This window comes from Conger conger, chromosome 3, assembly GCF_963514075.1.
Source record: "Conger conger chromosome 3, fConCon1.1, whole genome shotgun sequence".
Taxonomy (NCBI): Eukaryota; Metazoa; Chordata; class Actinopteri; order Anguilliformes; family Congridae; genus Conger; species Conger conger.
Genome location: NC_083762.1, coordinates 14,067,253 through 14,082,043, shown reverse-complemented (window position 1 = coordinate 14,082,043; position 14,791 = coordinate 14,067,253). Strand labels below are relative to the sequence as shown.

At 41.4% G+C, this 14,791-nt stretch overlaps 1 protein-coding gene across 1 annotated transcript; it reads right to left on the bottom strand.

Moving 5' to 3' along the window:
* Positions 1-6,776: 6,776 nt before the first annotated feature.
* LOC133123226 (uncharacterized) lies at positions 6,777-13,799 on the bottom strand. Its single transcript, XM_061233567.1, has 6 exons — positions 13,759-13,799; positions 10,061-10,068; positions 9,552-9,905; positions 7,852-8,205; positions 7,262-7,283; positions 6,777-6,795 (listed from the first exon to the last, which is right to left on the bottom strand). The coding sequence occupies exons 1-6, from the start codon at positions 13,797-13,799 to the stop codon at positions 6,777-6,779; spliced, it is 798 nt and encodes a 265-aa protein (XP_061089551.1).
* Between the last annotated feature and the right edge of the window lie 992 nt (positions 13,800-14,791).

The window sequence follows — 14,791 nt, the reverse complement described above, 5'->3', positions numbered from 1 at the left end:
CAGATATTATTGGCTGTTCAAACAGGTAATGTATTGGGTGACAAAGTTCCGCACACGAACAGTGCAACAAGAGAAAACGTGATTTCCAGGTTGATTATGGGTATGCGTTATTTACATACTGGAGTCGTGTGCAAGTCTAAATTAGAGGAGGGGGAAATGTGTCTTTCACTGAACCAACAGCTCCACATCCACCAAAGCTGGGCTTCCTCAGACAGCTCATATGAGCCCTGATCAGACATAACCTGTGTGTATGTGTGTGTGTGTGTGTGTGTGTGTGTGTGTGTATGTGTGTATGTATGTGTGTGTGTGTGCGTGTGTAAATATATGTGTGTGGGTGTAGTGTGTGTCCCTGTATGTGCATATGAGTATATGTGTGTGTGTGAAAGTTTGTGTGTGGATGTGTGGAGTTATGTGTGGATGTTTATGCATGTGTGTGTGTGTGTGTGCAAGTTTGTGCATGTGTGTATGTGTGTGTGTGCACATTTTTGTATATGTGCGTGCCTGTGGGTGTGTCTATGTGTGTGTGCACGTTTGTGCCTGTGTGTGTATAAGTGTGTGTGTGTGCACGTTTGTGAATGTGTGTGTGTTATGCAGCACTATGGACACGTGGCACAGATGAGGCAAGAGGTAGTGCAGTTGTAGTGGAAAAACAACAAAGGTAAAATGTGGAAACAGTTGTGGTTGTGGTAGAAAGGTATACAGAGAGATGTGCTGCATGCTGGAAGCAGAGCCAGCGTGCTGTCATGCCCATGAGTCTGTTAGGCTTCTCTGCCTGTGAGGGGGAGGCAAGTTCTGAAACTGAGTTCAAGAACTGCCTCTCTGGGAGGCAAACTGGTATTATCTCATACCTCTTTCACACTAAAGCAATGAATGAGGAACCTGTGTTTGCCATTGCTGTGAATGAGGAAACCAGTGTCATTTGACCTGGGAGCACAACCCTAGTCATGACCTGAGATTTATGTGGGTGCATAAGGCACATGACTGGGCTTTGGCATAAAAGGGGGGACATGGGTTGGGCTACTATACTCGGTAAAGTTAGTTAGTTGAACTGATCCTCAGTCTTCTTGTGTTTAACTTGGGCAGAAATTATGTTCTGAGGCCTAAACATGATTTCTTCAGCAGTGACACTTACAGTGCTGGCAGCTAGTTAAGATGAGCCCCAGTGCCCATGGGCCCTCCCAAACCAGGGGCCCCAGTGCCCATGGGCCTTCCCATACCAGGGGCCCCAGTGCTTATGGCCCCTCCCAAAGCAGGGGCCCAGGTGACGCTGCACCTGTATCACTGCCACTGGACATGTATGAAAGTACACTTTGGGCACCTGGGTCTTGAGTGAATGGTAAGGAGCCCATACTTACCCAAGAACACAAGAGTTTAAATGGGACAAACGCATGTTTCGGGACCTCATTCGGTACCCGTCCCTGGGTTTTGTGTCTGAAAGTGGGCTGTCCCGGCTTGAGGAGCAGGGTGCTGAAGTTTCTCCTGGTCCTGCAGGCACTATCCGTGGTTCTGAATGTCCCTGCTGTGGAAAGGAAGAGGAGGAACCCATATGTGTTGTTGGCACCTCCTTAATCAGATGCCTTTGAAAAACCTACTGATTTAAATAAAGAGTTTGATCTGAAATATTTATTCTGTCTCACGGTTGATGGCCGAGGACAAAAAAGGCCTTGCAGAGCATGTTGGCCCTAGTAGACCTACTTTGCTGGAACAGGAAGTGAGGTTTTCCAGGGTATTTAATTTCACATCCTGCTGCAGTTGCCCAGGGCTGAATTTTCTTGCAGTTCTGAATTCGAGTAGATCAGAGTAAAGTTGATAACATTGCCTAAAGTGATCACTGTGAGTACGTCCCTCAGGCTGTAATTTTACACTGAAACCAGGGTGAGGTGTCAGTAGTTTCATGATTTTGTAATCATAATTGAAAAGTGTAGCATTTTCTGAACAAGCATAATCAATTAAACATAAATAACTTCATAAATTCTACCCATAATGCAGTTTGTCCATGACAAAGCACATGTGTCATCATCAGAGGCCTGAGGGTCTGACACTTGAAGACCTATCCCCCACCCCCTCAAAACCAAACAAAATGAAACAATGCAACCAAAAATAAAGAGAGGAAGAGAGATAAAGAGAGAGAGCAGAAAGAAGAGTGAGAATGAAAGATAGAGAGAGGTGCATGCCATGGAAACCACAAAGGCGGAGCACAAGGGTTTTGTTTTGAGTCAATGGCCAGAGAGTCCAAACCACAGAGCTAAGCATTCTTCCAGCAAGCAGGTCTCAGGATGTTATGAAGTTAGAAACAGGGATGAACTGCACACATTTTAGAAGAAAACATGTGAATGATGTTAAAAGCCCTCCTTACTTCAAGAGAGCAATACCAATCTTTTGTCATTAGAATTTCTGCACTATATTTGGAATCTTGGGGACAGATATTAATTTTTTGAATTTTGGAATACAAGTGCACTGTTTTAATGCCTCTGGTTTCTAGAATGTTGTGATGGAAATGTTGTCTGAAGGTGGTCGAGTTTGGAGCGTCAGTGTGGTTTCAGCGCTGAGAGAGGGAGGTGTGAACACAGCTCTGTGTTGCAGGTCAGTCTTCCTGTGTAAAGCTGAATATATAAGGCTGTGAGTGGAAAATAAGTGACGCTTCCCTGTCAGCACAATGACCTTGAATGATTTTGTCTCCAGAGCATGCTTCAGTAAAGAATCCTTGGGATGAACTTCTGTCACACTTCTGTCACCAGGGAGTTTATTCTTTCCACTGGTGCCCTAGTCTTGTGGGGGTTTAGGTCAGAGTTTTTTAAATGTGTGAATTGGGAGGACTAGAGGAGTTACCAGAGGAGACCAGGGTTACCGGACAAGACTAGATAAGTTACCACTGAGGACTGCAGGTTCCACTTTCCAAATTCTAAAAGACAAAACTAGAGTCAGAACAACCGATGAAAATCATCCATTGTTCCATGCTGTATGTTATATGAAATGATTATGCATATCAATATTAAGTGGAAACATATTGTGCATATTTATTTTCATGGATCAGTTTCTGATTTCAAGTACATTTTAATTTAAATTCACAATGAACACTGGAAATGGCATTGAATAGACACACAGTTATCACTTTATTTTAGACTTCATTTTTCTGCTGCTGTAGCCAATCCACTCAAAGGTCTGATGCGTTGTGTGTTCAGAGATTCTCTTCTGCATACCACTGTTGTAAAGTGTGGTTATTTTCATTACTGTCATTTTCCTGTCAACTTTGACCAATCTGGCCCTTCTCCTCTGACCTCTCTCAATAACAATGTGTAAGTTTCTGCCCACATAACAACTGCTCACCAATCTCTGCATGCTTTTATGCATTTAATTGCTGCCACATTAAGCATAATCAATGAAACAAAAATAACAGCATAAATTCTACCCAGAATGCAGTTTGAGAGAAAGAAAGAGAGAGAGAGAGAGAGAGAGAGAGAGAGAGAGAGAGAGAGAGAGAGAGAGAGAGAGAGAGAGAGAGAGAGAGAGAGAGAGAGAGAGAGGTCAATACTATGGAAACGACAAAGGCGGAGCAGAAGGGTTTTGTTTTGAGTCAATGGCCAGAGAGACCAAACCACAGAGCCAAGCATTCTTCCAGCAAGCTGGTCTCAGGATGTTATGAAGTTAGAAACAGTCTTTAATTAAAACTGACAATGCCCTGAAAATAGTTTTATTGTGATATTGAAAATGATATTCATCATTGCAAGCAGTATATCAGAAATATGAAGGATGCACACAAGCTAAAAACATTTGTCTAAAACAGCATAATCAGACCAAAATGGTGTCATTCTGAAGAGTTTTACATTGTATGCTGTTCTGCTCCCTACTGGTAAAATTCTGAATTGCACACATTTTAGAAAAAAACGTGAATGATGATGAATACAGAATATTAAAGTTAATTATAGAGGGCAATACCAATCTTTTGTCACATGAATTTAAGCACAATTTATGGAGGGACAGATTTTTCATTATTTGTATTTTGAAATGTTGTTTGTGCAGTGTTTTAAAGCCGCTCTTTTCTAGACAGTTGAAAAATGGAAAGGTGGTCTGAGGCATGAGGGGGAGTGCCAGTGTGGTTTCAGTGCTGAGAGAAGGAAGTGTGAACACAGATCTCTACTGCAGGTCAGTTTTCCTGTGTAGCTCTGGTCTGAGTAAAGCTGAATATATATGGCTGTGGGTGGAAAATAAGTGAACCTCCCCTGTCACCACAACGGAACAGTCTGAAATGGACAAACGCATTGCACTACTGATGAAAAAGAGAGCTGTGTGTAAAAGATTTCTGTCAGTTTCTATGAGCTTTTTAGAAACAAGTTAATTTTTGCCTACAAACTTACCCCAATGGCTGACACACTCTTTCTTGATAGCATAGTCTCTTATAACTGCTTGTGCTGGTGCATTTTTGAAGCTGTTATGCTTCAATGTATCAAATTCAATCAAGAGTACACTTGATCTCTGCACAGGCAGTGTATCAGCAATAGGTATGTCCATGTGACATTTACTGCCTGCTTTTTTTACTGTCACCATTTTTCTAGGGTGGCCTTTAGTCAAAAAGTCAGATTTTCTCTCCAGATCATCCGAAAAACCACAAAAATGTACTGTGTATTTTTGGGAGATTTTCTGAAAATAATATGAATTTACATCAAGAGAAGACAGTCAGCAGAAGGACTGAGGAGGATGGGCTCCCCCTTCAGTCTGGATCCATCCAAGCAACCAGAATCAAGTTCCTTGGGATGAACTCACTGGTGCCCTAGGCTCCCTCTTATGGGGGTTTATGTCAGAGTAAATTTTTTTAACATTTTGTTGCAGTTTCTATGAGCTAGCTAGAAGCAGGATTTATTTTTAAAATGTCGCACACATCTGGAATCAAAGTTACACCAATGGCAGACACACTCTTTCACAATCTCGTAAAGCACTGGTAGAAGTTAACCTGGAGTGAAAGACCCGTTGGCTTAGCTGAGTACAGTATGTGCTTGTTTATTCAGTCTAATGAGTTTGACTCTGTGACATTTCTTTATGTGTTATAGTTCAATGTATGAAATGCAATCAAGAGTATGTTCAAAAACATGTAGAAATGTATTAACACTAAAATAACAGGCAATTGAAATGTTTGCCATCTTATTTATGTGTGATAGCCATTATACCAGTCTTATACCAGTAATTTTGAATAGGTAGAATAAGAGTCAAAGGATGTTATAATCATGCTCAGCTCTCTAATGTAAATACTTTACTAAAGTCCATTCTGGGTTATGGCATTACTCTCTCCTCGTTCTCTAGATTGTAAGCCCCTGTGAACACAGGAAGGTATCTGCCACTGAATCATTCAGTCATAAAACGCATCCAGTTCTCCAAGAACAAACTGCGCAGCATCGATAACTGAGAACACAAGAAAGTTGTCGCTGTGCATACAGGAAGTGCTTTGGCTATTGAAGGTACAGAGAGGGCTCTGGCTGCAGGAGGCCTTGTCTTCAGAAAGCATGTTCAGTAAAACATGCAGAAGAGTACACAGATTCACAGTGACCCTGGCTTAGAAGTGGCAGATTTTGTACTGTATGCCAGATGCACCACTGGTGTGGATGTGCAAAGATATATTATCTCCACATGCCTCTCTGCTGTATGTGGAGTAAATATCCCTGTAAAACTTGACAGTATTTATACATTAAGGTGGATTGTGATAGGAATTATGTATGTACCCTGACTGTCTGATCTATGGAAAGATCAAAGAAAAAAGCATGTACAATATTTACTATAACAAATAATTCAGCATTAAATTTAATAGAACTATATATATTTTATTTGTATAGAGCATTTTAAAGAGGCATTTTCACAAAGATGCTTTGCAGTGGAGCCAGAAAAGAATGTATTTTATCATCGACTCTTTCCAAACCTCAAAAACTACATTCCTAAACACTATAATCTTTTCTAATCAGTGAATCTGATCTTGTTTTGTAGTCCTAATGTTTCACTTTTCCATCTCTGTTTAATATCACATTACTGGCGTTTAGTAGGCTCTTTTACCCAGAGTGACTTACACAATTCTACATGTGTACAGTTTCATATTAAATATACACTGAAGTCTTTCAAGTTAACAGCCTTCTCAAAGGTACATGACCTGAATGAAAGTCACCGCCTCTTCCCTAACCACTGCAATACACTGCCACGTTAAACTGTGTCAGATTTAGCAACATTGAACGACATTTAAAGCTTGTGTAGTCTTAAGGGTGAAAAATGACCAACCACTATGTTTAATAGCAGAGAGAACTCCCTAACTGTTCCTTTTTCAACTTTAAATTTGATGACGTATTTTGTGATGAGTGACAGATTGTTTCTTCATGCTAAATACATTTGGGGTTGAGGGGTTGAGTGAAAGGGGGCCATTTCTGACCCAAAGGACAACGGGAGTATGCAGAATCTTAAGACTGCACTACGGTTAACAGGGCTGCACATCAGTGTACAATTTTTGAAGTTTTAATTTGTTTATTTGAAAAAACATTTAAGAATAAGCACAGCTCCAAGAGACTCTTTTGGTTTTTCAAAGCAAATTTACAGTTTACAGCTCATATACTGTAATCTGCATCAATTCAAAGGAGGACATGTTTGATAAATTGTGATCAGTCATGTGACGTAGATTAATTTTAATGGAAAGCTTCACTCGTGGTCTTTAAATGTCACACCTGAATAAACCGTTTCTCTCTCTTCCTCCCTCTTCTTCCTCCTCACTTTGGGTTTCTTGGTGGTGAAAGTCAAAGCAGCGTAATTCATCGCTTCATCTTGATGCTAAAAGGAAACACACATATGATTACAGCACATGTGATTACAGTATATTTACTGGAGAAATTGTCTAGTTTAGGTTTTGATGCAGCCCCTGTTTAAGTAAAATAAAAATAAAAAATTCAAAATAATTAATGCAGTGATGATGATGAGTATTATTATTATTATTATTATTATTATTATTATTATATATATTTGTTTTATTATTATCCTTTTGTAAATGTCAGGCGTGAAAATGTGTTCAAATGTGATCAATATTAATCAATGTTACTCTTATCAAGTCAAAGTATGACATTGGATTTGATTTAACAGTCCATATTACTGTGCAGAGGTCCCCAAGGCAAATGTTGAACACAGGAATATCATACAGCCTGACCCTACTGTGTTAGCCCCTTGTAATACAATGCAGTATGCACTAAAAACAGTTCATGGGCTTGCAGTTGTACACTGTTTAAGTATGTATGCAGCTTACCTTCTGATCTTAGCTTGGCCTTCTGAAACGGTAGATGATGACACATATCATCACAACGCCAAAAAGAACCCCGGTCCTCAGGATGGACAGCCAGGAAAGGATGGTCACAACTCCTGGGTGAAATAGCATTAATCCATGCATATGCACTTTTTGAAGTAGGATTACTGTAAAAACTGTATACTGGATTTAAATACTGTATATTTAAAGCTGGGCGGCATGGATGGTGGCGTGGGCAGCACTGCCGCCTCACAACAAGGAGGTCCTGGGTTCGAATCCCGGTCGGCCGGGGCCTCTCTGTGTGGAGTTTACATCCCGTGTTTGCGTGGGTTTCCTCCGGGTACTCCGGTTTCCTCCCACAGTCCAAAGACATACAGATCAGGCTGATTGGAGAGTCTAAATTGCCCGTTGGTATGAGTGTGTGAGTGAATGGTGTGTGTGCCCTGCGATGGACTGGCGACCTGTCCAGGGTGTATTCCTGCCTTTCACCCAATGTATGCTGGGAAAGGCTCCAGCCCCCCTGCAACCCTGTTCAGGATAAGCGGGTTAGGATGATGAATTAATTAATTCATTAATGAATATTTAAAGCTTACCCTCAACATCCAGCTTGGTCCCATTCCCAAACAAGATCTCCCCACAGGTGGCCACAGCACAGTAGTATGTCCCAGCATCAGAGAGGCTGAGGTTCCTCTTGGGGAAGTTGTAGACACAGCTCTGTGTGGGAGACATAGTCCCAGAGCTCCTCTGGCACGCATCACTCCTGTGTCCATGGGTGTGAATGATTCCTGGAGGAGACTCTCCTGAGCCCGGTCTGAACAAGTGCACACTGTGTTCTCCTGCACAGGTCTCAGTGTGTACTGTACACTGCAGAGTCACAGAGTCTCCTGGCTGCACTGACTCAGACTCGGGCTGCTGCAGCACTACTGTCCTGCTCTGGGACTCTGGCCCTGTCAAAAGTTAGCACTCATTACACTCAATACAGAATTGTCCTTTGGATTCCACTGTGTAAGGTTTACATATAAATGCAGTATGGCTTTGTATTTTTGTAGTTTATACAGAGAGCTGAAGATGACTCCGCCGATTATAATATAAAGTGCAGCATGTTTTTGCACATATGTGTGATTCAGATGCAGTTTGTGCACTAGAAATGATCACGTCTAGAAGCAATGTTATGTTAAAAAGTCTATTGATTAACTCAACTACATGTATTTTACTATAGTAGAAACTAAAACCATTGTATTAAATACATTTTAAAAATGATATTCAAATAATGCTTCAATGTTTTCCACGAGAGCAGAAATGGTTAATATCTCTACAAAAGATGACAGGGACACACTGCACACACTGAAACTTAATGAGATAAACAAGAAAGAAATGCAATTTCTGCAATCAGTTTTGAATGCTTTCTTTTTTATTAAATTTAATGAATTTAAAAGCTATTATATTTATTATAAACTTTTTTTGTGATATACATCATACAAATCATCATACATCATCATACAATATACATCACCAAATAAGAGTAATCAGTCATTCGATTCCATATTAGTCACAATAATCCTACAAATCTTCAACATCTTCGTCACTAGGGCAATTTCAGTGAATGCATTTTGAGTGATTGATTTCATGTGTGAAGAACCAATGGGCTACAGCTGATGCACCAGCAAAGAACAATGTGCAGAACCAACAGGAAATGCGACCGGACTCTAGATTTTATATTTTTAATTTTTTTTCATATTTTCTCATTGTGATGTTTTAGGGATTCATAGCTGAACGATAGATGAGTATTTGAATATTCCAAATCTGCGTTTATATCATTGTTGACCAAAATCGAATCAAACACAGTGTTTTTAAGTATTCTGTAAAATTGAGAACTGCACAATGTTACCCCCTTGGTCTCACATTAATAACCACACATTACAACAGTGGTATGCAGAAGAGCATCTCTGAACACAACATGTCAATCCTCTAAATGGACAGGCTGCACCAGCAGAAGACGTATTAAGTCTAAAAAAAGTCTAGTCAAGTGCTCACTGAGTATATACAAGTAGCCTTTAAGATGTACAGCAAATGGCAGCTCTGCTTTTGGCGAAAGCATCACCATAAACAGTTCATCCTGTAAATTTCATGGCAAGGGACTTCAAAGTGTTTTTCTCAGATAAATTGAATCAATACTTAATTTTCGTAAAAGTATTGGAAAAAAGAAGCAAAACAATTGCTTCAATTTATAATGTAGAATGACAAATTACAATTTAGGCAAGTGAAACAATGGAAAAATAAAATTCTTACTTACCCGTCACCATTAAGGTACTCCCATCTCCAAAGCTGATCTCATCGTAGAATATAAAAGTACAGTAGTATGTCGCTGAATCTGATGGCTCTACATGTGAGACAGTCAGGTTAAAGCTTCCCTTTGCTGTCTTAGCACTGAGACGTGTACTGTTTTTAAACTCATTCAAAAACACAGCATCTGATTGATAGTTCAGCATCTTTGCGACAGGCTGAGGCTTCTGTCCAAGTGGTTGCTTTATCCAGCTGACTCTAGGCACTCCATCATCCAGATAGAAACACGGGAGAGTCACAGTGTCTCCCAGCTGAGCTGTCACCAGAGCCTTGGGCTGAACTACACTCTGCCCAAGCAGACCACCTGGAATCCAACAGAAAGCAATATTTCAACTTCACTGACAATGGGGGAAAAAACAAAGCAAAAACATCCACCAATCTCTGTGTAATCTCTGTACACTACTTAAAATGATTGTAAAATGATTTTGGTCAAAAAGTCAGAAACAAGTAAACACTTACACAGTTTGCTGAAAAACACAAGAATAACACAGAGGGCTGCCATCGCTGTATCTGAGCTCTTCTGTCCTTGAGTCTCTCCTCTGGTTGAGACCCTGTTGTACCCTGCACTGTAAAACTCAAAGTGGACAGAGTAGGAGGACTTGAGCTGATCATTTTCCAGTAGGAGGTCACAAGTCAGGGGCAGATATTATTGGCTGTTCAAACAGGTAATGTATTGGGTGACAAAGTTCCGTGTACGAACACTCTCAGTGCAACAAGAGAAAACGTTATTTACAGTCTGATTATTGGTATGTGTTATTTACATACTGGAGTCGTGTGCAAGTCTGAAAAAAATTACTTTGAGAATAAACACACACTGAGCCTCAAAATCTATTGAGACTTCAGGGGGTGGAGATTCATTCAGGAAAAGCAACAAGGCGATCTCTTGACCACACTATCTCTTTTCTTTGTGAAAATACACAGTAAATACTGCACTATAATACTATTAATTACGATTAACATGGTAATGAGAGTGGCTGTTGGTTCAGCCTTTTAACTGTTAAAAGGGCAGCTCCAGTGTTTTCTCCCTGTGCTGCACATAGATTTTTACTGGATTAGAGGAGGGAGAAGTGTGTCTTTCACTGAACCAACAGCTCCACATCCACCAAAGCTGGGCTTCCTCGAACAGCTCATATGAGCCCTGATCAGACATAACCTCTGTGTATGTGTGTGTGTGTGTGTGTGTGTGTGTGTAAATATGTGTGTGTGGGTGTAGTGTGTGTCTGTGCATGTTTGTGTGCATGTTTCTGTGTATGTGTGCGAATATATGTGTGAGTGTGTAGTGTGTGTCTGTGTGTGTGTGTGTGTATGTGTATATCTGTGTGGATGTTTATACATGTGTGTGTATGTGTGTGTGCAAGTTTGTGCTTCTGTGTGTGTATGTGTGTGTGTGAACGTTTGTGCATGTGTGTGTGTATGTGTGTGTAAATATGAGTGTGGGCTTGTGTGTGTAATTATGTGTGCATGTGTCACGTTTCAGGTCTGTCTCACCATGTTTTATGTTGATTTATGTTTTTTCATGTTGTCTTAGTCACGTAGTGTCTTATCATGTATTATGTTAGTCTAGGTTCGTCATGTTGTTTAGTTTATTTCTTGTTACGATTTATTTTCTCGTCATGTCTAGTTATGTTTCGTTACGATTATATTACCTGGTTATGTTGAGTGATTATCGTCTTAGTTTCGCTTTGTGTTATGTTTCCATGCATGTTTATTGTTACGTTAACTGGTCGTTGCTATGCATACACTTTTACATGTGTTTCCGCAAACCTTGCGTTCCGCCTTTTCTCTCTCTCTCTCTCTCTCTCGTTCTGTCCTTCACTCCCCTAGTGTTTCTATTTGTCTATTTACTAAAACTACTAACGCTAGATCAGGATTGGGTAGAAACTAACAAGACTAATCATGTGTTCATGTTACCTTACGTTTCTCGTGCATGTCATTTACTAATTTACTAATGCTAGGGCAGGATAGGTTTATTACTAACGATTACTAATCTCCTTGTTAAACTTGTCATCCATCGCACCTGTTTTCCATTTCCTTGCTACGCTCTAACTAATTGTCTACACCTGTCTACACCTGCATTTATAGCCCAGTCGCGCAACTGTTCACTGCGAAATTGTCTGCCTCTGTTTACCACGCAACGCTTGAGCATTATTTACTGTTTGATTACACGTTACGATCCACGCCTGTTTACCGACCATTGTTTATTGATTTCTGTTTTGTGACCATCGTTTGTTTTTTGACTTTGTCCTTGCCTACCGTTTTTGTACTTTTGCTTCGCTGATTGTTTCATGGTTTCGACTCCCGCTTCGTCCACGACTACGCCTCTGCCTGCCGTCCGTCTGTTCATCTGCCCCGCTGACAGCTCTCCTGCTACCGGACCTCCCTGCACGTCTACCGACTACGAGTTTGCCTCTTCCCTCGGCACCGTGCTTTTTGTTTGTTTACTTTTTGTTTGGCTGGATCTACGTGTATGGACTTTGCTTGTGTTGACTACTCTCCTGGGATTCGTCCCGAATAAAGCCCTGAGGGGTCTTTATATTACTATTGTTTCTGAGTCGTCCATTTTGGGTCCAACCCCCACGCACCCGTCTCAGCATGTGTGTGTCTGTGCACGTTTGTGCATGTGTTTGTGTGTGTGTGTGCACATTTGTGCATTTGTGTGTGTGTTTGTATGTCATGCAGCACTATGGGCACGTAGCACAGATGAGGGAAGAGGTAGTGCGGTTGTAGTGGGAAAAAAACTGTTTAATTTTACAACAAAGGTAAAAGGTGGAAACAGTTGTGGTAGAAAGGTATACAGAGAGGTGTGCTGCATGGTGGAAGCAGAGCCAGCGTGCTGTCATGCCCATGAGTCTGTTAGGCTTCTCTGTCTGTGAGGGGGAGGCAAGTTCTGAAACTGAGTTCAAGAACTGCCTCTCTGGGAGGCAAACTGGTATTATCTCATACCTCTTTCACACTAAAGCAATGAATGAGGAACCTGTGTTTGCCATCTCTGTGAATGAGGAAACCAGCGTCATTTGACCTGGGAGCACAACCCTAGTCATGACCTGAGATTTATGTGGGTGCATAAGGCACATGACTGGGCTTTGGCATGAAAGGGGGGACATGGGTTGGGCTTCTATAATCGGTAAAGTTAATTAGTTGAACTGATCCTCAATCTTCTCATGTTTAACTTGGGCAGAAATGATGTTCTGAAGCCTAAACATAATTTCTTCAGCAGTGACATGTACAGGTAAGATGAGTCCCAGTGCCCATGGGCCCTCCCAAACCAGTGGCCCCTGTCCCCATGGGCCCTCCCAAACCAAGGGCCCCAGTGCCCATGGGCCCTCCTAAATCATGGGCCCCAGTGCTTATGGGCCCTCCCAAACCAGAGGCCCCAGTGCTTATGGCCCCTCCCAAACCAGGGGCTCCAGTGCTTATGGCCCCTCCCAAACCAGGGGCCCCGGTGCCCGCGGGCCCTCCCAAACCAGGGGCCCAGGTGGCGCTGCGCCTATATCACCTCCACTGGACATGTATGAAAGTATACTTTGGGCTCCTGGGTCTTGAGTAAATGGTAAGGAGCCCATTCTTTCCCAAGAACACAAGAGTTTAAATGGGACAAACGCATGTTTCGGTACCTCATGTGATCCCTGGGTTTTGTGTCTGAAAGTGGGCTGTCCCGGCTTGAGGAGCAGGGTGCTGAAGTTTCTCCTGGTCCTGCAGGCACTTTCCATGGTTCTGAATGTCCCTGCTGTGGAAAGGAAGAGGAGGAAGCCATATGTGTTATTGGCACCTCCTTCATCAGATGCCTTTGAAAAACCTACTCATTTAAATAAAGAGTTTGATATGAAATATTGATTCTGTCTCACGGTTGATGGCCGAGGACAAAAAAGGCCTTGTAGAGCATGTTGGCCCTAGTAGACCTACTTTGCTGGAACAGGAAGTGAGGTTTTCCAGGGTATTTCATTTCACATCCTGCTGCAGTTGCCCAGGGGTGAATTTTCTTGCAGTTCTGAATAAGAGTAGATCAGAGTAATGTTGATGATCCTATTCACTATAAAGGATCATGCAGGATGTCATGAGTTTACTGGGAGAGGACTGCAGGTTCCTCTTTCCAAATTCTAAAAGACAAAACTAGGGCCTGGGCAACCCTATTACAACCCTATTACAATTGAAATTACATTTTCACAATGGCCGCCATCATGGCGACTTCCTCTTTCATCTCGCTGGCCCTGTTTCAATGAAGCACCAGGTAGACACTAAAATAATAATCTTAATAACAGTCATTATAAAATCCATAAGGATGTCTAAGATTTACGATTGCAGTTGATTGCAGAGAGAGAGAGAGAGAGAGAGAGAGAGAGAGAGAGACACACAGAGAGAGAGAGAGAGAGAGAGAGAGAGAGATACATGCTAAGCCACAAAGGAGCAGAACAAGGGTTTTGTTTTGAGTCAATGGCCAGAGAGACCAAACCACGGAGCCAAACATTCTTCCAGCAAGCAGGTCTCAGGATGTTATAAAGTTAGAAACAGCCTATAATTAATACTGACAATGCACTGAAAATGGTTTTATTGTGATATTGAAAATGATATTCATCATTGCAAGCAGTATATCAGAAATCTGAAGGATGCACACAAGCTGAAAACATATGTCTAAAACAGCATAATCAGACCAAAATAGTGTCATTCTGAAAAGTTTTGCACTGCACACGTTTTAGAAGAAAACATGTGAATGATGATGAACACCGAATATTACAGTAAAAAGCCCTCTTTAATTATAGAGGGCAATACCAATCTTTTGTCACTAGAATTTAAGCACAATTTATGCAGTAACAGATTTTTCATTATTTGTATTTTGAAATGTTGTTTGTGCAGTGTTTTAAAGCCGCTCTTTTCTAGACAGTTGAAAAATGGAAAGGTGGTCTGAGGCATGGGGGGGGAGTGCCAGTGTGGTTTCAGTGCTGAGAGAGGGAGGTGTGAACACAGCTCTGTACTGCAGGTCAGTCTTCCTGTGTAGCTCTGGTCTGAGTAAAGCTGAATATATAAGGCTGTGGGTGGAAAATAAGTGAACCTCCCCTGCCACCACAACAGAACAGTCTGAAACGGACAAACGCATTGTACTACTGATGAAAAAGAGAGCTGTGTGTAAAAGATTTCTGTCAGTTTCTATGAGCTTTTTAGAAACAAGTTCATTTTTGCCTAAAAACTTGTTTG